The sequence below is a fragment of the Oryctolagus cuniculus genome, chromosome 8 (assembly GCF_964237555.1).
Source record: "Oryctolagus cuniculus chromosome 8, mOryCun1.1, whole genome shotgun sequence".
Taxonomy (NCBI): Eukaryota; Metazoa; Chordata; class Mammalia; order Lagomorpha; family Leporidae; genus Oryctolagus; species Oryctolagus cuniculus.
The window spans coordinates 108,221,649-108,241,935 of record NC_091439.1 but is presented as its reverse complement, the minus strand read 5'-3'; the positions used below and the strand labels follow the sequence as shown (position 1 = coordinate 108,241,935).

Here is a 20,287-nt window from a genome sequence, read left to right as displayed (position 1 = left end):
AACCCAAGTGAAAAGCGGACAGGCTCTCCGGGTCTCCTCCCGTAGCGCGAGTGCGCAGTGGCTGACGGACAGTGCCCTGGCCCTCAGCGCCAGCTTTTCCTTCTCCTCTTGCCTGTGGACACCTCCCAGGGTCAGGCCTGTCCCGCACCTCCCTCTGCCCTTCACAGCTTGCAAAGAGGAGCCGGGGGCGTGGTGCCCCGCGCCTGGGCTGGGGATCGCAGCACAATGGGCGCACACGCACCGTGAAAGCAGGCTGTCCCTTGGGGAGAGATAGGATCGCACGCCACCAGGCAGTGGGCTCGCCTGAGCAGCGGTGCACCATGCCGCCGGTCGGGTCACTTAGCTGGTGGCGTCCCGTTCCCCTCCCAGGAGCCTCTGAATTTCCTCTGAATTTACCTCTGATGGGCTGCGCCGTCAGCATCCCCTGAGAGTAGCCAAAGGGCCAGCTGCTCCACCTCCTCTCCCGCTTCAGCCCTGCCTGCGACCAGCCAGAGCGCCTGTCTCCTAGGACCTGGCCTGGCCGCTGAGTCAGGTGGAAGGAACGCAGCTTCGAGAGCCCGTGTGTGTGACTTGTCCCTGCAGGCTGGTGACGGCTGTGCTTTCTAGTGCAGGATCTCTCTCTCTCTCTGTCTCTCTCTCTCTCTCTCTGATTGATTTATTGGGGTTGGCTTTGTGGTGTAGCGGATAAAGCTGCCGCCTGCGACACCAGCATCCCATGTGGGCCCAGCTCGTGCCGTGGCTGCTCCACCTCCCTCAGAATCCGCCCATCTGAGCCCTCATCCCCAGTTAATGGGGGGGGGGGGCACTCCAGAGCACTCATGGGTGGGGGAATTACAAAGTGTGTTTATTGTGCAAAGAATTTTGAAATCCATGCATACACAGGATCTTCAAAAAGTTTGTGGAAAATGCAAATTATGAAAAACTATGAATAGATTTCAAAATAAAAAAAAAAAGATTTATTTATTTGAAAGGCAGAACTACAGAGAGGTAGAGACAGAGGTAGCTTCCATCCGCTGGTTCACTCCCCAAGTGGCCACAACGGCCAGGGCTGAGCCAGGAGCCAGGAGCTTCATCTGGGTCTCCCATGTCGGTGGCAGGGTCCAAGCACTCGGGCCATTTTCTGCTGCTTTCTCAGGAGCATTAGCAGGGAGCTGGATGAGAAGGGGACCACCTGGGACTCGAACCGGCGCCCATACGGGATGCTAGTGTCGCAGACGGCAACCCTGCCTGCTACACCACAAGGACGCCCCTAAACTTCCCTTTTACCTGCGTGTTCCATGGACTCTCAGGAGTGCCCACGTGGATTCTGGAGGGGGCTCCTGGTGTCTGACCCTGCTGGGTGGAGGGCCGGGTGTGGAAGCCTTGGGGCTGCAGCTCTCTCAGACACCACGGCCGGCTTGCCCAGGGCTGCACCTCAAACTTACTCAGGAATTAGGGGAAAGCAGGGACTCCTCCCTCTCTTCTTCCTCCTCCTCCCTCTTCTCCAACCAATTTTCTTCTCCTCTTCCCTGCACCCCCCTCCCGCTTTTTTTTTTCTTTTTTTTGGACAGGCAGAGTTAGACAGTGAGAGGGAGAGACAGAGACAAAGGTCTTCCTTCCTTCCGTTGGTTTACCCCCCAACTGGCCGCTACGGCCAGCGCTGCGCCAATCCGAAGCCAGGAGCCAGGTGCTCCCTCCTGGTCTCCCATGGGGTGCAGGGCCCAAGCACTTGGGCCATCCTCCACTGCACTCCTGGGCCACAGCAGAGAGCTGGCCTGGAAGAGGGGCAACAGGGACAGAATCTGGCACCCCGACCGGGACTAGAACCTGGTGTGCCGGCGCCGCAGGTGGAGGATTAGCCTAGTGAGCCCCGGCGCCGGCCATCCCCTCCCTGCTTTTACAACCTTTGTCCTGTGACGTCTGTGCCAATCTTTACAGATGGTGGCCGTGAGATTTGGGTGGAGGCTCTGGCGATGATGGCAAATCTCTGGTGTGATATGAGGACAGAAAGCGCCCAGTTCCTCTTCCAGCCGTGTCTCCATGGAGCTGCAAGTCAGAGTCCCATAGTTTTATATTTTTTTAAATCCTGATCAATACACCCGTGTTTATTGCAGCATTACCCGCAGTTGCCCAAAGTAGGGCCAACCCACGCGTCTGTTGACAGAAGAACATATAAGCAGGAGGTGGCACAGGTACACGGAGTGTTGTTCAGCTTGAGAAATGAATGAAATTGTGCCAAATGCCATAAGGCAGGCACAAAGGAGAGATATTGCATGCCACTTACAGGAAGCACGCTGTCCAGTTTCTAGGTAGAAGGTAGAATGGGGCAGGTGCTGTGGTGCAGCAGGTGAGGCCGCCCCCGGGGACTCCTGCGTCCCGTATTGGGGCACCTGGGATGAGTCGTGCCTCTGCTTCTGATCCAGCTTCCTGCTAATGCACGCCCTGGGAGGCAGCTGATGATGGCTCAAGTGCTTGGGCCCTGCCACCCATCTGGGAGACTTGGATGGAATTCCTGGCTCCTGTCTTTAGCCCAGCCCTAGCTGTTGCAGGCTTTAGGGAGTGAACCAACAAGTGGAAGATGTCTCTCTAGCGCTCCCCTCCCCATCTCTCCTTCCCTTTCCTTCCTTCTTTCTTTCTTTTTTTTAAAGATTTATTTCCTTAATTGAAAGTCAGAGTTACACAGAGAAAGGAGAAGCAGAGAGAGAGAGAGAGAGAGAGAGAGAGGTCTTCTGTCCACTGGTTCACTCCCCAATTGGCTGCAACAGCTGGAGCTGTGCCAATCCGAAGCCAGGAGCCAGGAGCTTCCTCCACTATCCCAGGCCATAGCAGAGAAGTGGATCAGAAGTAGAGCAGCCAGGACTCGAACTGGTGCCCATATGGGATGCCGGTGCTGCAGGAAGTGCCTTTATCCACTACGCCACAGCGTCGGCCCCTTCCCTTTCCTTCTATTCCTCCTCCCCCACTCCTCCTGTCATTGTGCTTTTTGAAATAAAAAAAAAAAAGTAGGGGGCCGGCGCCACGGCTCACTAGGCTAATCTTCCACCTTGCGGCGCCGGCACCCCGGGTTCTAGTCCCTGTCGGGGCGCCAGATTCTGTCCCGGTTGCCCCTCTTCCAGGCCGCTGCTGAGGCCCGGGAGTGCAGTGGAGGATGGCCCAAGTCTTAGGCCCTGTACCCCACAGGAGACCAGGAAAAGCACCTGGCTCCTGCCATTGGATCAGCGCGGTGCGCCGGCCGCAGCGCGCCAGCCGCGGCGGCCATTGGAGGGTGAACCAACGGCAAAGACAGACCTTTCTCTCTGTCTCTCTCACTGTCCACTCTGTCAAAAATTTAAAAAAAAAAAAAAAAAAAAAAACAACTAAGTAGGGGCCTGGCATTGTGGTGTAGCGGGTAAAGCTTCTGCCTGCAACACTGACACCAACGCCGCATCCCTTATGGGCGCAGGTTCGAGTCCTGGGTGCTCCACTTCTGATCCAGCTCCCTGCTAATGCGCCGTGGAAAGCAGCATATGGTCCGAGTGCTTGGGCCCCTGCCCACCGTGTGGGATACCTGGATGGACTTCCAGGTCCTGGCTTTAGCTTGGCCCAGCCCTGACTTTTGCAACCATTTGGGGAGTGCACCCGTATCTTTAATATGGTATTTTTTTTAAAGATTTATTTGTTTGTTTGAAAGTCAGAGTTACACAGAGAGAAGAGAGGCAGACAGAGAGAGAGGTAGGTCTTCCTTTGATGGTTCACACCCCAATTGCCTGCAACAGCCGGAGCTGTGCTGATCTGAAGCCAGGAGCCAGGAGCTTCCTCTGGGTCTCCTGCGTGGGTGCAGGGGCCTAAGCACTTGGGCCATCTTCCACTGCTTTCCCAGGCCACAGCAGAGAGCTGGATTGGAAGTGGAGCAGCCGGATCTCAAACTGGCGCCCATATGGGATGCCGGCGCTTCAGGCCAGGGCGTTAACCCACTGCGCCACAGCACCAGCCCCTAATATGATATTATGCTCAATACATTTTGCCACAGTAAAAAAGCCTCCATCAATATTACGTGAATATGAAAAATCCATGGCCGCTGACATATCTCTAGGTGTTGACAGATTTGGTGTTTAAGACAGGCAACTGACTTAACCATCCTCTCCTAATTCATACTCCGTCTTGTGGTCTCATAGCCACGGTTCATTTAACATCCTTGTCCCCAAAGACATCCAGCATTTGTAAGCACTGGATTGAGACGGAGCGCTCCATCAGCTGTGAGTCAGGGGCCTGAGTCTCTCTTCACCTGCCTGGGCCCCTTCAGCAGTGACGTGGCTGCGTCAGCGCTGTCACCTGTCGCTGCGATGCAGTATGTGAGCCTTGCGGCTGCTCGTCTACCTGGAGACACGGAGTGCCCTGCAAGCCCACGGCTGTCATGGAGGAACACGGGCGTGTGCGGAGGGCAGCGCCGGCTTGGAACGGCAGCTCAGGATGGTCAATCCTGCTCACTGCCTTCTAAGTTGACCTCGAAAGATTCCTGAAGACGAAAGGACTGGCGGTGGCACCTGCTACTGATTTCTACACTGAAATTGAGGATTTCCGAGTGTGAGCAGATAGGCAGTGTTACCTGTTATGGGTCAACCTCCAACCTGAATCTGACCTCACTTACCAAATGATACAGCCCGGAACCTGGGGGACGATGTAACGGGAACAGGGCAGAAGAGGCGTTCGGTGGGAAAATGCCTGAGTTTGGTTTTATGTGTCTTGAGATAGGCGAGACGATGAATGGCCGAGCAGCAGACCCACTGTGTGTGGCCGGGGTGTGGTGGGAGAAGAAGCAGTCGCACTGGAGTTAGGCGTGGAAGGTGATTGTTGGAGTCAGAAGTGCAGGCTCAGGCTAAAGATACCCCTGCACACCGGGGAGCAGAACATTGGTACCAGAAGCTGGTGTCTGCGCCACCGGACCACTCTGGACGATTTGAATCCGGACCTCTGTCTGCCGGTATCAGTAATACCAGCACAGCAAAGCCAGGACAGGAATGTGGAAGAGAGAGCCACCTGCCCTGGCCCAAGTGCAAAGGCGGCGATTTTACAGCCGCTGTTAAGTCGTGGCTGTCTTCCCTGGGCTCCTGGAAACCCACAGGCTCGCACGGGGCAGTGAGTCCATCTCCCGCCTTGCAGCAGAGGCTGAAGCTCCCAGCCCCACCCTCTGGGTTCAGGCAAACAAACGGGAGTGGGGAGAGGAGGGCGTGGCCTGGAGAATGAAGACAATTCAGCTAAGGGTCAACCTGTGCCAAACCGCCCTGCCACCTCCCAGTCACCCAGCAGCTGGGTAAGGACAGAGATCTGTGGCCTCTGAGTGGAGCGTGGCCTCAATTTCAACTCCAGCCCTGCCGCAGACTAGAGCTGTGTCTAGAATTTGTCTCCCGTTCCCTGGTAGAGAAAGGAAGTGGCCGGCCTCTCCATCGCGCCTGGAGCCGGCGCTGTGAACCCTGATTACCAAAGGCCGCTCTGAACACAGACCGCGGCGATTCTTGGTAAATGGAATTATCTCCAGGAAAGCACTCATGCACGTCACTAGAACCAATTGCCATCTCCTCCGCTATTTCTTCTTGGAGCCTTCAAGTGAGACAAGAGCCAAACATAATAAGAGAAAGGTAGAAATGCTTTGGGTCATGGTGAAGAGCGAGTTAAGTAGAACAGTGGCGGTACCCACAAGTAGATTCTGTGACATGCGAATCATGTGGCCGAAACGTGATGAATACTAAGTTATTCAATCCCACTTTGGGCTGTGATGACGTAGCTTGCAGGAAACCAGCAAGAACAAGCAGAATTGAGAGCAAACATCGGAACAAAGGCATCTGCCACTGTCAGGTTGCTGCTGAGGCACCGGACCCAAGCAGTGCCACCGTGAAGACCAGGGGATCTGATTGAGTTGAGCCCGGCTTTCTGCTTCCCTCCTGTGGGCCTCCGTGGACTCTCACTGCTTCTCTCCTGTGGCCATCTGTGGACTCTCGGTGCTTCCCTCTGGTGGGCCTCCGTGGACTCTCACTGCTTCTCTCCTGTGGCCATCTGTGGACTCTCGGTGCAGGGCAAGAGACCAAAAAGCCAGAGCGAGGCTGTGAGAGAAAGAGAAGAGAGCAGAGCTCTAAGTCTCGTGGGGCTGAGAACACAAAGATTGGAGTTTGAGGGCGCCAGGTTTGTGGAATTCAGATCCCCAGCAGAAGAGAATCCTGGAGGGACGGCCCAGACCTGGGCAGCACTTGTTGATAATGCCGCACAGGCGAGAGTGACGGTGTTTGGCAGCCAGTGGCGCCAGAAAGAAAAAGATTAGGGCTCAGGACTGTCAAGAAGAGAGACCTTAGGAAAAAATGCAGGCGCTCAGGAGTCTCGCAGGAGGATGCTCTCGGGCCAGGACAAAGCAGAGGTGTTCCAAACCTTTCGAGGAACGCTGACCAGCCTTGAGTCAGCTGTGGGATCCGAGTCAGGGGATTTGCTCCTTTGCTGTTTATTGCCTGCAAGAAGACCAGGGGTGTCTTCCCTGGAAGGAGACAACTTAACCTCTAGAATTTTCCTTACAGGATGGATGAAATTCAATTTAAAAAAATTCACCAGACATCTAAGAAATAGACGAGCAGGAAAATAAGATGATACAAACAGACCCAAAGATGACCAAGATTTTGGGGCTTCAGGTAGAGATGTTTAAATAGTTAGGATTTTAAAATAAAAACTATTTAACAAGATGGAGAATCTCATTAAAGGAATAGAATCTGTTAAAAGAATTCAAAGGAAATTTTAGAACCAAAAAAATACTTCTGAAATTAAGGACTCAACTGATGGTTTTAAAAGCAGATTGAACATAGTTAAAGAGAGAATTAGTGAACTGGGTTGTAGGTCCATAGGAAGATTCAGACTGCACCATATTAAGAAAAAAAACAGTAGAGACAGAAAAGAGAATAAAAGACACATGGCTCATGTTAAAAGGCATACGCTGGAAAATAAGAGAGGAATTAGAGGATAAATGCATGGAAATAACATTGAAGACATCAAGCCATAGGTTTCAGAAGCACTGTGTATCCTAAGCAGAACAAATTAAAAGAAGTTCACAGCTAGCCAGACCAGAGTAAAACTGCTGAGAAAGACAAAGAGATAAGTTTTTTATTTTCCTAATGTTTATTTTTTTATTTATTTGAAAGGCTGAGAGACAGACAGACAGACGTATCTTCCATCTGTTGGCTCATTCACCAAATGCCTGCAGCTGCTAGGGTTGGGCCTAACTGAAGCCAGGAGCCTGGAACTCCATCCATGTCTCCCATGTGGGTTGCAGGGACCCAAGCACTTGAACCACCATCTGTTACCTCTGAGGGTGCGTTGGCAGGAAGCTGGATCAACAGAGGAGTAGTAGCAGTAATGGGACTGCCCTGTAATATGGGATTTAGGCTTCACAAGTTGGGGGGTCAACCTGCTGTGCCACAGAGCCCACCCCAAGATAATTTTTTAAATCATTTGTAAATAAAAGGTCATGTGTCTTTTCAAAGCAGCAATTCAAGGATGTCTACAAAAGTTCTACAGATAACCTCATATTTCCTGGTAAATATTTTATAGATAATCATGTATTTCTTGGTAAGTTTGAGAATATCACAAAGCCCTCCAACAGGACTTCTATTCAGTTTTGTATGAATATTTCAGCTAAATGAGTATGGGAGGGCAGATACAGGCTTGAGAAAGATGAAATAAAATGGTCTTTTGTTGCAGACAACCTGACTGAATACATAGAAAATCCAAAAGATCAGCAATATTATTATAAATAATGAACTTAATAAAATCTCTGAGTCTAAGATCCATATACAAAGATCAGTCACTTCTGTAGTTTACCAATGAAAAAGTTAAAAATTAAAATTTTAACATATACCCTTTACAAAAAACCAGAAATGCAAAATATACAGGAATAAATCTATAATCATAAACTATGTACAAGGCCTCTCTACAGAAAACTGCAAAGCACTGTTAAGAGAAATAAGGGGCCAGCATTTTGGTACAGCAGGTTATATCACCACCTGTGACACCAGCATCCCATATGAATACTGTTCAAGTCCCAGCTGCTCCACTTCCAGTCCAGCTCCCTGCTAATCACCTGGGAAGGCAGCAGAAGATGGCCCAAGTGCTTGGGCCCCTGCCACCCATGTGGGAGACCTGAACAGAGTTTCATGCTCCTGGCTTTGGCCTAGCCCAGCCCCAGCCAACGCAGCCATTTGTGGAAGAACAAGTGGATGGAAGATTCTCTCTCTCTCTCTCTAACTCTGCCTTTCCAATAAACAAAATATTTTTTAAAAAAGGGAAATTAAAGATGATCTAAGTACATGAAGAGATATCCCATGTTCATGGATTAAGAGATTCAGTATTATAAACACTTCACCCAAAATTTATCTATAGATTCATTACCTCAGGACTGTGTTAGTGAGTGTGAACGTTTACACAGAAAAGCAAAGAGACAAAGATAGCCATCTTGACTTAAAAAAAAATTGGAAAACACAGTACCAGATATCAAGGGCCATTTAAAAGCCATGGTAATTAAAATAGTTTGGGGTTACTGCTGTTTCAACAGGTAGACCAGTGGAACAGAGGCCAAGAAGAGAGTCACATATAGACTTCATTTATGGCAAGATTCTGTTTTGTGGGGCTTTTTGTTTTCTTTAGTCATTTATTTGAAAGGCAGAGTGTGCAACAAAGAGAGAAATCCTACATCCACTGGTTACTCCCCCAAATGGCCACAATAGCCAGGTCTGGACCAGGCTGAAGCCAGGAACCTGGAAATCCATCCAGGTCTCCCACATGGGTAGCAAGGGGCCCAAACACTGGGGTCATCTTCCATTGCCCTCCCAGCATTAGCAGGATTGGAAGCAGAGAAGCTGGACTTGAGCCGGAACTCTGATAATGAGATTCTGGTGCTGCAAGCAGTAGCTTAACACACTGTGCCATAATGTCAGCCCCAACTCACTGTCTTTGAGACTTAGTTTCCTTGTCTGTAAAATAGACAAAGTGCCTACCACATAAGATTTCAATATTACATGTAAAAAGGATTTGTATAGGGGCCTACGCTGTAGCATAGTGGGTGAATCCATTGCCTGTGACACCAGCATCTCATATGGGTGCCAGTTTGAGTCTTGGCTGCTCCACTTCCCATCTAGCTCCCTGTTTATATGTCCAGGAAAGCATCGGAGGATGGTCTAAGTGCCCCTACCATCCATGTAGGAACCCTGGAGGAAGCTCCTGGCTTCTGGCTTCAGCTTCTGGATCCAGCTCTGGCCTTTGTGGCCATTTGGGGAGTCACCTAGTGGATGGAAAGTCTCTCTTCCTCTCTCGGTCTCTCCTTCCCTCCCTCCCTCTCTCTCTCTCTCTAAATCTGCCTTCTAAATAAATAAATCTTGGAAAAAAAAGGATTCATGTAGTATATGAAAAAGAGTAGCACATATTACAGATAAAGCAAGTGCCCAATAAAATTTAACTAGAATCAATATTACCACTGTGACTACCGCTATTATTGTATTTATTATTTCTGTTGTATTATTATTATTACTAGTTTTTCTCTTTTTCAATATGATCATCTGGAAGTAGGGGAGGGGTAGATATCAAATCCCAGTCAGTACTAAGGAATATTTAGGGGCAAAAAAAATAGGAAATCCGTGTAATTTCTCATAATACAGACTTTTTATGACCTCTTTAAAGTACCCTTGTGTGTGGTGTCCTGCGTTATGTAGCTGAAGTCTTATCCATCTTGGTATTCCGTGCCTTCCACTCCCCCGTATTCCAGCCAGCATCTGCACCCCGTCTCCCTCCCCGTACCCTTTGATACTCCCCAGTGACAATGTTCTAGGGCCATCTGCCACTTTCACACACAATAATGGCTGGCAGGGGCTTGAGTTCTGTAGACCTGGGTTCAGCCTCTTGCTGTCCGCCTTTAATTGGGTGCCTGGAGATCAGGCTCTTCCCAGCTGAGGCTCAACTCCAATCAGATGGTGGAGGTGAGCATTACAGGAGGTGAGGGGAGCAGAGCTGTCTGCACAGGGCACTCACCACAGCAGGGGCGGTGAGGGGCGTGACCACAGCCAGGAGTCCCCACCAAGTCCTTTGTCTCTAGACCTCATGGCTTTTTACCCTGCTGCCTGTTGTTTCCTAATCAGGTGGCCTTGTTTGATAATAAGGCTTCTCAGCTGCTAGACCTGGCCTATAACCAGTGCGGCTGCCCCAGGCCGCTGCCCACTGCGTTCTGTGACTGGGCCAAGGGACACCCGCAGGAAGTACCTCTCCCTCCTGCACTTGGTCACTGGGGAGATCTCGTGGGCCCTGTCTGGGAAGGAGAAGTGCTGTACTCTCAGGTCTCCCCGTGCCGCCCCTGTAGCCTGGCCTCCCTGCCTGCGCTACCCCTGCCTGGGTGAGCAAGACAAGCTGGGAGCTGGAGGTGCAGTGCCTGCTGCGGACAGACACTGTGGGGCCCTTTTGTCTGCACAGCTGCTTGGCCGACCCCCGCAGAGAGGCCCCCCCCCCCCCCCCCCCCCCCGGGCTGGGCGTGTGGGTGGAGTCTGCGCTGCAGTCTGCATTGCCAGAAGAAATTCTGTCCTCCTCGTACAATGAAGCTCGTGATTTGCATTCCAGGTCCTTCAAGTGTCCCATGGGAAGCCGGGCGTTTTCCCATGACAGTATTTTTATCCCTGATGGGGGAGCAGAAAGTGAGCAGACAGTTCAAGCAATGTCACAGGACAGCATCCTGGGCAAAGTCCAGACTCTTCAGGTAAGGCAGCCGGGGGTCAGCGCCCGCTGTGGAGGGAAAGGGGGCGCTCTGGCTGGAAGCTCCAGGGGCCACTCCTGGTGGGGGCGTTTGCTTTCTAAACCAGGCTCGGGTGTCTGGAGGGCCCCCTCCCGCCGTGAGCCCACCGCAGCACCTGCACAACACACCCGCTCCCTTTTACTCAAATCTATCCCCCGTGTTCAGAGCACAAAGAACAAGCACCTGTGTTCAGAGGACAAAGAACAAGCACCCGGAGAAGCTAGTGGGCTTGGACGGGAGCGAGAGCGCCTGGTCCTTAGGCGTTGCTGTGACCCCGGCTGCCTGTCCACTGACAGCGCCCGGCACGCTCTCCTGGCCGCCAGCCCTCCTGGCACAGGGAGTGGCAGGCTCTGTCTGTGTGCTGGCTCCGGGGCCGCCTTGTGGCCCGGGGAGCAGCACAGCCCGCTCTCACCTCCCTGCGGTCCACACTGCAGAGTGAGGCAGGTTTCCTACTACAACGGACCTGTCCTTAGTCATGCTTAGATACGAGCCTGATAGAAGAATTCTTCACCGAAGGCCGCAGACATAGCTGGGACTCGGGGAAGCGTGTCTGACTCTAGGTTTGCCCAGCGGCTTGGTCGAGTCCCCTGGGCGTAGAGAAAGCTCTGAGCGAGCACTCCCCAGAGACAGGGTGCTGGGAGGCGACAGGGACCTCGGGCAGAGGGCTCGGCCTGGCCGATTAACCCTGCAGCGGTGACTGAGTGAGCAAGAACAAAGCGACAGCAGCCCTGAGCGGGTACTGAGAACACGGAAGTCTTATCCTCAAAAGAAAACTCTTTCTTGAGATGTTCTTATCACCACACACTAGCTAGGTACAAAGGAGCTTCAAAAAAATCATGAAAATACGCATTGTGAAAACACTGTTGATTTCAAAAAACGTGCACCGATATAAACCGACCTCCGAGTGCCATTTTCCCCTGAACTTCTCCAAGTCCCCTCCTGCTCTGTGAGCCCTGTGTGGTCTGCGTTCCCCCGTGCCCAGCCAGCTGCAGCCGGTGGCAGCCGGGGAAGCGGCCAACACCCGGGAACCACACCTGCACCTGCCTGTGGCCGCATGCCCCCAAAGCCATCATCCTGCCCTTGGGTCAGCCCTGGCACAGCCCTAAGTGCCCATATTTCCTCACTGGGTGCCAGCATGGGTCTGGCTGGCCATGGTGGTATACTTTCTGGCAAAAGCGAGCTGGGGAAGAGGAGGGGACAGGGATGGCCACAGAGACCCCTGGCCTGTCCCCTACCTCCCTTCCCTCTCTTTTGAGGCCTTGCAGCTCCGCACCTCCCCTCTCCACGAGGAGTGACTGGCTGAGTTCTAAAATTCAGTGAGGGTCCAATCTCATAAGTGCTATCTGCTGCTTACGCCACGTGCCATTCCAGAAAGTGGATTTAGGGTTGTAAAAAAATAAATAAATAAATCTGCAGTACTGGAAGTATAGGAACGCAGTACAACTACCAGACTGCCTGTTGCTGCTGTGAGCAGGAAGGCATGGTTTTTAAGAATCTGACCTTAAAGTTAATAAACTGTGTTGTGACCAGCAGCCCCGAAGCACAGGAGGGCGGAGGGCGGCGCAGGAGTGAGGCGTGCGCTCTCCGTTTGACGTCTGCTCACGCCAGGTCGGCCTGAGCTGGCTTGGGCTGCGTGGGCTTGCCGGCTTCCTTTCAGCCCTCTAGGTCAGGTTTTTGAGGAGGTTAAATGGGGAGCATCAGCCGAGAAAATGTGGTTTTGGAGTGACGGAAGCTACTAGAACTGTCTCACCCCCACAAGCCTGTGCTTTGTTTTCCAGTCGACTAAGCAGTATGCTCCTGGTAAGTCGTAGACGCGGGAGTGACTTGACACGTGCATGAGTGCTTTGCATTTCTCCATGACAACGTGATGCCTGGACGGATGCTGAGCGAGCAGCGGAGACCCCCCCCCCCAGGACGGCAGCATGGAGGAGGGGGCGTGTCCGAGGCATGGAGGAGGGGGCGTGTCCGAGGCATGCATGGTTTCATGTCAGGAACTGTCTTTGTGTCCGTGTGTATGTTTATTTCTTAAAAAGAGAGAAGGAATGGAAAACACCTATTTCAGAGCAAATGCCCCATCCTGGCAAGCTGGCTGGCCACCATAATTAAGACATTCAGTGTGAGTTCTAGCAGAATGCCACTTTTTTAAAAAAGGGGAAAAAAAAAAAAGCCAGTTTTCTCTGTGGCTCAAGAGACTTGGGAGGCCTTGGAAGGCCACGCAGGTTGTTGGTGGGGACTGCATTTGAAAGGCAGCTCTCTGGTGTCCACACCTCCCTGCCACACCGGCCCCCGCTGGCACCTCCACACTGAGCACAGAATGCCTGAGCCCACCCTCCCGTGGGTGATGTCATCCACCACTTGTCAAAACGCCTGCGAGCCTTTTAAGGGCAAAAGTAGGCTCTGTTCTGAGTATACAAGTGACGCATGTGTTCCGTGGGAACATGTTTTAGTACAAGGGACACTCGCAGGAAGACAAGCGACAGCAGTGCACATGCACACGTCAGTCACTTTGTCACCAGCGTAAAACTCCATTCAGATGAGGGAGGGACCTCAGATACAACACGTGCGTCGCGGGACAGGCGCCAGCCCCCGTGTGTGGCCTTGGGTCACCTGACCGCCCCGATACGCACTTCCCTGCCTGAGAAATAAAGGGTGCATCAACGGGCAGTCTGGACCCCTCCGCGGCTCTTACCCCCTACAGCCGTGTGAGGTCACCGTTCCTCTGCCATGGCTCCCAGTGGCCCCACCAGCTTTGCATTTGGTTGCACTTGGGCCACAACAACCTTGACCGAACCGGCAGCCTCCCAGAAGCACAGGTGAGGGAGGGGCCGTGTTTGTGTGAGATCGGAGCAGGCATGAGGTGTGTCTCAAGTGCTGACGAACGCAGGGCAGCCACAGTGTGAAGGCTGCCGCTCACTGCTGGGGTCGCCCACACCTTGGTCAGGAGATGCTCCGTCTGTTGGGGGATGCTTTGATGTAGGCCGGGCCCCATCCTCTGTGGCTCAGATCTCCTGGATTCAGAGTGCCAGAGCCTAGTCACCTGACAGAGCTGTCGGGGACACAGAGTTAAACACCTGCTGGGAGCCACTGGTTCCTTGAGCAGATGGCTCTACATCCGCACGCCCTTTCTTGTCTTTTCTGTTTTGAATTTGTGTTAACTTTGGACGTATCCGTGGTTTTCTCAGGAAGACAGCAGCATCATTTTCCTCTGCTTTGCTCTCACAGACGTGGTCTGAAGAATGGGAAAAAATGTGAGGAAGCCTAGAGCCTGGCAGAGAGCGAGCCGCAGCCCACGATGCACTTGGCATTGGCCGCCCTGGGAGCACCCTCATCCCCAGGGGTGTGTGCTCCTGGGACACAGCTCCCCGCATTCCAGATGACAGCACAGCGGCCCACTCGGAATGAATAAAATATCATTCCCGTTAGCTCACATTCCAGTCCCAACAGTGACTCCATTCATGGGCTCCAGCAAACCGACTCCCCGTCTAGGCACAGGTTTCCACGCTCCTCTGGGGATGACTGCAGTGTGGACAAAGCAAGAGCCCATGGGTAACAAAGAAAAACCCAAGGCAGAGAGAGTGGCCGCTTATTTATCTGAAAACCCTTGGGCCATTTCATTTTAGTCGCCCTGTTACAGCTCCTGTTGTACCATGCAGGAACTGCGGGCGGAATTAAAGTAACCCAAAAGCCACATTTATCCACAGACTTGATCTGCATGACTCCTGCGATTGTAAATAGGTTTCAGCAGTAGCCTCTTTTTTTTTTTAAGATTTGTTTATTTATTTGAGAGGCAGAGTTACAGAGAGGCAGAGCAGAGGCAGAGAGAGATATGGCTTCCATCTGCTGGTTCACTCCCCATATGGCTGCAAAGTCCAGAGCTGAGCAAATCTGAAATCAGGAGCTTCTTCTGGGTCTCCCACGTGGGAGCAGGGGCCCAAGGACTTGGGCCATCTTCCACTGCTTTCCCAGGCCACAGCAGAGAGTCGGATCAGAAGTGGAGCAGCTGGGACTCGAACCAGCGCCCATATAGGATGCTGGTACCGCAGGTGGGGGCTTTGGCCCACTGCGCCACAGTGCCGGCCCCATCAGCAGCCTTTTAATTGTGGATAAATTACACAGATGTCACAACAACAGGGTCCTTTGCATCTGTTGAAGGAAGCATTGCGAGGAGGAGCGATGGGGAGAGCGTGCAGGTGTGACAGCAAGGTCTTGTCCGTGGGTCCTAGAGGATCAGGCACTGTGGCCTTGAACCCAAGCCCCGCCCAGGCCGTGGTCCCCATCTCACGCCAGAGAGCTGCAGGGCGTGCCTGTGAAGACCACCTCTGTCTGGACACGAGCCCGTGGCCGCCTCCTGGCCGGGGCTGCCGTCCACCTGCGCCTCTCACATCCTCCTCCTGGCTCCCCAGCCCTAATTTGCATTTATTTTCCCTGGGGTGTCGGTGCAGGGGAGGGGGGCTCCCATCTGCTTCTTTACTAGAATGCACATTCTTATTCTAAAAGGTGCCAGCATGATGAGCAGATGTGTGGCACAGGCCACCCCTGACAGCATCCCTCCGTCCCCCCGCCCCCCGTCCCTTCGGCCCACCCCACGCTGCTGCAGCTGCATGAGACCGAGACCCCACGGCGCTCTGCGCGCTTTCTCCCCCACGCCCTTATTCTTCCACTCCCCGCTTCATTTCTTCACGTGACTCTGCTCCCCAGCCTTGTTCCACATGCCAGGTTTTTCCTGGTCTTCCTCCAGTTGTTCTTTTCTTTCCTTTGCCCTTGACAGCCACAACGGTCATCCCCTCTGTATTTCCGTGTAGATTTCTCTGAGGCGCTGGGGTGGACACCATCAGCATTCTAAAAGTGCCCAAACCAAGTAAAACATCAGCAGATTCATTCTTTTCTGTGACGGTGGCACACGGCCAAGTCAGATGGCGTCAGTGTTCAGCCACTTCTCCTGGGGAGCGTGTGAGACTTCCCTTCCGTTACAGACCCAGGAAGGGCAGCTGCACAGGCCCACTCGCAGGGAAGAGTAAGCTCGGATTTCTGCCGCACGTACGGTGACTGCAGATAGCGATGATTCATGGAGTATCTCAGAACAGCTAGAAGAGCGCATTCTAAATGTTCCCAGCGCACAGCCGTGTCGTGCGTCTGTGCCGGACACGGTCCCCCTGGTCTGATTGACACCCGGTGTGTGCAGGTGTGGGATGAGCGCCCAGCGCCTGTGAACAACTATAATGCGTCACTTAGAGAACACCATGAGTCAGCCATTGTGGCACCAGTCACAGCACACTCTGCCACCCCGGGCTCAGCCCGAGGGGACTGAGGGCCCCGGCTGGGCCTGGTGGCAGAGTGAGGCCTGGAACTCCACGTGCTCGTCTAACCCCATGGCCTGTTCTTCCCATGCCTGCTTCCTGGTTTGCTTGGGGGAGGGCCTAACCGCCGCTGCCCGCTGGCCCCGTTGGCAGGGGACCTGCGCTCTCGGCTCCCTCCTCCCCGCACCTCCTCAGGCTGCTGCTCCGTCCCTCGCTGGCTGAGCTGGGCTTCTGATGTGTGCTCCTTCCCTGTGGGCCAGGGGCCAGGCCCAGGCTGACACCAGGGGCCCTGGCCTCGCTGCGCCTGCCCTGGCATGCGGGGCTCCCAGGCTCGGGCTCCTTCCTGCTAGTCTCTGCAAGGCCGCTGCCCACCGTGCAAGGCTGAGGGGCAGTGGCAGGTGTGTGTGACGCCACTGACTTGAGAGAGAGAGGCGGCACCCGCTTCTGCCAGGAACCGTCACGCGTACCCCGTGCGGCCTCGTCTCTTTTTGTCCCATTCCTGCAAGAAGGAAGGAGGACTTCGCACCCATGAGCGCTGGTGCATGGCCGTGAGGCACCCCTGCACGTGGACTTGGAAGGCCTGCCTCCGACGCCTGGGGGTCCCGCTGGGCCTCTGTGTTTGCAAAGTGAGGGGCTTAGCGGAGGTGACTGCCGAGGAGCTGGGCAGCTCTGTGGACTACCGGTGACAGACAGGAGTCGGTGTGCTCACCGGGACCACGGAACCCACGCACCCAGCTCCAGAGTAGTGCCCTCAGTGGGGGGCTCTCCCACTGCCCAGAGAACGCAGGGCAGCAGCTGGACAGTTGTCCTGTTCTAACCTGGCCTGCCTCTGACCGCCAGCGCTGTTTATCTTCCCGAATCCTCCCTTGGCATCCGCTTAGTTCCCGCCCTCCAGGAACCAACCCCACCGCGGCCCCTTTCCCCACTGGCCCCCTCTGTCCGTCCCCTGGTCCCAGTCAGAAGCCGAGCCCGTTCCTGTCCCTTACGCGATTCCGGCATTGGCCATGGAGACTTGCTGGCCCTCGGTTCTTCACCTTGGCAGTGACTCCCTCGGTCCCACACCGAGTGCCAGTGAGGAAGGTGCTAGAAGTCTATGTCGGGGTCCCTCGGGGCATTTACCCAAGGGACTTGGCTCCTGCCGTTCATGCCGCTGCTCCCTACACAATTTCTCGGTCCTCGAGAAGACTTTATAGAAGCGTACAGGCTAATCAAACAAGTTTGTCCTAACACATATCCTGACCTCTGGCTCAGAAATCTGGTCCCTGTGCCCCCGGGAAGTGTGGGCATCTCTGGGTGGCAGAGCTCATGGTTTGAAGGCAGGAACGAAACGGGAAAGAGATGAGCTCCTCACGGGACTGCACCCTGGTTGCCGGGCCATGCCCGGAGAACGCCTCGGTGCCCTGCTGGGAGCCCGGCTGTGGGTGCCGGGCCCGCTTCACTGCTTCAGGACGTCTTGTCTTTTCCCTCCAGCAACAGCTGGGCAAGAATATCAAGTTCGGGCAGCGGCCAGCCAATGCCCTGCCCGTGAGGAAGGCAGACGGTGGAGAGGCCAGCCTTGAAGAGGGTCCCCTCCTGCCCAGGCCCATGGAAACTCAGACTCCGTGGGACGTCGTCCTCTCTGACACTGAGAACAAGGTGAGCCTTCCCCAGAGAGGGAGTGACTGCTAACCAGCCAGGGCAAGCCGCTGCACGGCCGCGGGGCGTCTGACAACCCAGGGACTGCAGTGGGGGCTACGGAGAGTATTTCTGATGAGTAGCCTAAGGCCAGAGAGCCCCTCCTGGGGCCGGGAGGAGGCAGAGGGCACAGGCCCTTTGCACATGCTGTTCCCAGCGTCTCCCACACACCCGTCGAGTCCCCCGTGGTGCCCGCCTCTGGGGAAGCCTCACCTGGCACACGCCAAGCAGTATTCTCTGCTCTGTGCTTCTCCGCCTCTCTGCACACCCTGGCCCAGACTCAAAGGTGGCCACACTGCAGGAGGGGCTACCGTGGGCTGGTGGTCACCTAATGAGGGAGGAGCTGCCCACAGCAAGTCCCCAGCAGACTCACTGGCAGTCTAGGAAAAGGCTGGCTGCCTCCAACACAAACCCAGGCAAGAGGAAGCAAGCGAGGAGGTGGGGGCGAGGAGCCAGCGCAGGGGCCTGTCCGCAAGGCAGGCCCGTATGGCCAGGCCCTGGCGGGGGACAGCGGGAAGGCAGAGCCAGGGGCTGGAGCCGGATGGGGGACTGGGAAAGGGGAATTCTGTTCTGAAGGAGCAGGGCCGCAGGGGGTCTGGCTTGTGTGTCCTCAAGATCTGAGCGTGGCGTGGAGAAGGGACCCCGGCAGGGCCAGCGGGTGTGCCAGCCCGGGTCGTAGGAGCGGCTGCTCACGTCGACGTCAGCCCTGGCGTTCCCGGGGCCCACCCCGACGACCCTGCAGAATCTTCCCGTTTTCTCCTCCTCGATGCCCTGGCCTTTCACCTTCCCAGCCGGGCCGTGCGGGGCTGGTGGGCAGCGGAAGGGCCTGAGCCTGGAGCCCTGTGGCTCGGCTCTGTCCCAGGCGTGCTGCACCCCCGGGTCCCTGGGGCAGTGGAGAGGGCCCAGGCAGGTGGAGGTGGGGGCAGCGCCTGTGCCCCGGGGTTGGGGGGGAGCAGTGTCCCCACGTTTCAGTTGAGTGCCCTCGTTATCCTTGCAGGCCGGCCACACGCCAGGTTCTCCGGGTGCTGTGAACCCGCCAGGAGGGGGAAGCGACATGGAGGAGAAGGTAATCGGAGCAGAACTCTCTTTCTTAAACTTCCATTTTAACTTAAAAAAAAAAACAAAAAAAAAACCGGTGCGTCATTTCCTGTTCATAAATGCTGTCTATACACAGTTAAAGGCATTACCTTAAATTCTTTGGCTGTGTGACAGTGCAGCCGCCAGACCTGAGCCCTGCTCTGAGAGAGCCACACTCCCAGCATGCCCCGGGGAGCTCGCAGACGTCGAGTCTCTGCTAATCTCTGAACAGGTATTCCAGAACGCCGGACCTCGCCCAAATCTGTAGCCACTTAATGTACATTTAGACATTTAAAAAAGGAGCCCTTGGCACTGTAGCGTTTCCCTTATGTATTTTTTTGTTTGTTTGTTTACTTTCCTGTGTCCCTTTTAAACGTGAGGCTTTACCTGCAGGAGTCTTGGGGACCTGTGTCCTGCCTGTGTAGGAGTCACCTGCACTGGGGGCGGGCCCCCTCCCGAGGTCTGGCAGCTGGGACAGTGACAGGGCTCGAGCTGGTGGCAGCCAGGGGCATGAGACACAGAGCATGGCCCTTAACCTCGGCGTCAGGGGCGTACCCACGTCTTCACTCTCTCCTGTTCCTCACGCACCTCCTAGGGGTGGAAACAAATGTTTCATTCATTGCTCTTAAGCAGTAGCTCAGATTGGGCACCTACGAAGCCAACCGTAAATAACACAAAAGCTAGAAAGAGGCTGGAAGTTTTTTTCCCATTTCCCTCTGCTCTTTGCCTTAAATGAATACATACCGAGCATCCGTTGTGCTCTCGGACCAGGCGTGGCCCTTCATCTTTTGTGCACAGATAGAAGGTGATTGCAGGCGGCATGCCTACAGCTGAACCTCATGGGCTGCACACTTGCAGCGGGAACGCGCTCAGACGTGAGCCCTGGCTGCAGCGAATGCCCTCCTGTCTGCCAGGAGCTGTGGGCATAGGCAGCTGGGTCTGTGAGCGCCCCCTGCTGCACACCCGTTGCACTGTGTGGCCAGGAGCCCTTTCCTCCCCGGTGGCCTGTCAATTCCTGTAGTTCCAGACCGGGCTGCCCACCTCTGAGTCAGTGTGGCCTCTGGGTCCTCTGACTTCTGCATACCCCGGTCTCGCTGACAACCTGAGCCGGGCAGGGGGTTCGCCTCTGCACTGCGCCGCAGGCTGGCCCACGGTGCTTCCTTTGGGAATCGCATGCCACCCATCTTTTCACCACTGTCCTTCCTTTTCTTTTCTTAAGATTTATTTATTTTAAAGATAGTTACAGAGAAGGAGAGACAGAGAAATCTTCCACCCACTGGTTCACTCTCCAGATGGCCGCAACAGCCTGAGCTTACCCCAGGCCAGGAGCCAGGAGCTTCTTCCGGGTCTCCCATGTGGGTGCAGGGGCCCAGGCACTTGGGCCACGTTCTAGTCATTTTTCAGGCCATAGCAGAGAGCTGGATTGGAAGAGGAGCATCCAGGACATGAACTGGTGCCCATATGGGATGCCGGTGCT

At 54.5% G+C, this 20,287-nt stretch overlaps 1 protein-coding gene across 4 annotated transcripts in view; it reads left to right on the top strand.

Annotated features, from left to right (window-relative positions):
- The window catches only part of CRACD (capping protein inhibiting regulator of actin dynamics), a 276,507-nt gene that overhangs the window by 240,156 nt on the left and 16,064 nt on the right, over positions 1-20,287 (top strand). For 2 of the 4 annotated variants that reach the window (XM_051820248.2, XM_051820252.2), the window contains exons 4-6: positions 10,591-10,726; positions 17,530-17,694; positions 18,731-18,799. In XM_051820248.2, the coding sequence (XP_051676208.2) occupies positions 10,607-10,726; positions 17,530-17,694; positions 18,731-18,799 (354 nt within the window). In that variant the 5' untranslated portion in view covers positions 10,591-10,606. The other 2 variants (XM_051820253.2, XM_051820251.2) reach the window with 2 other exon arrangements.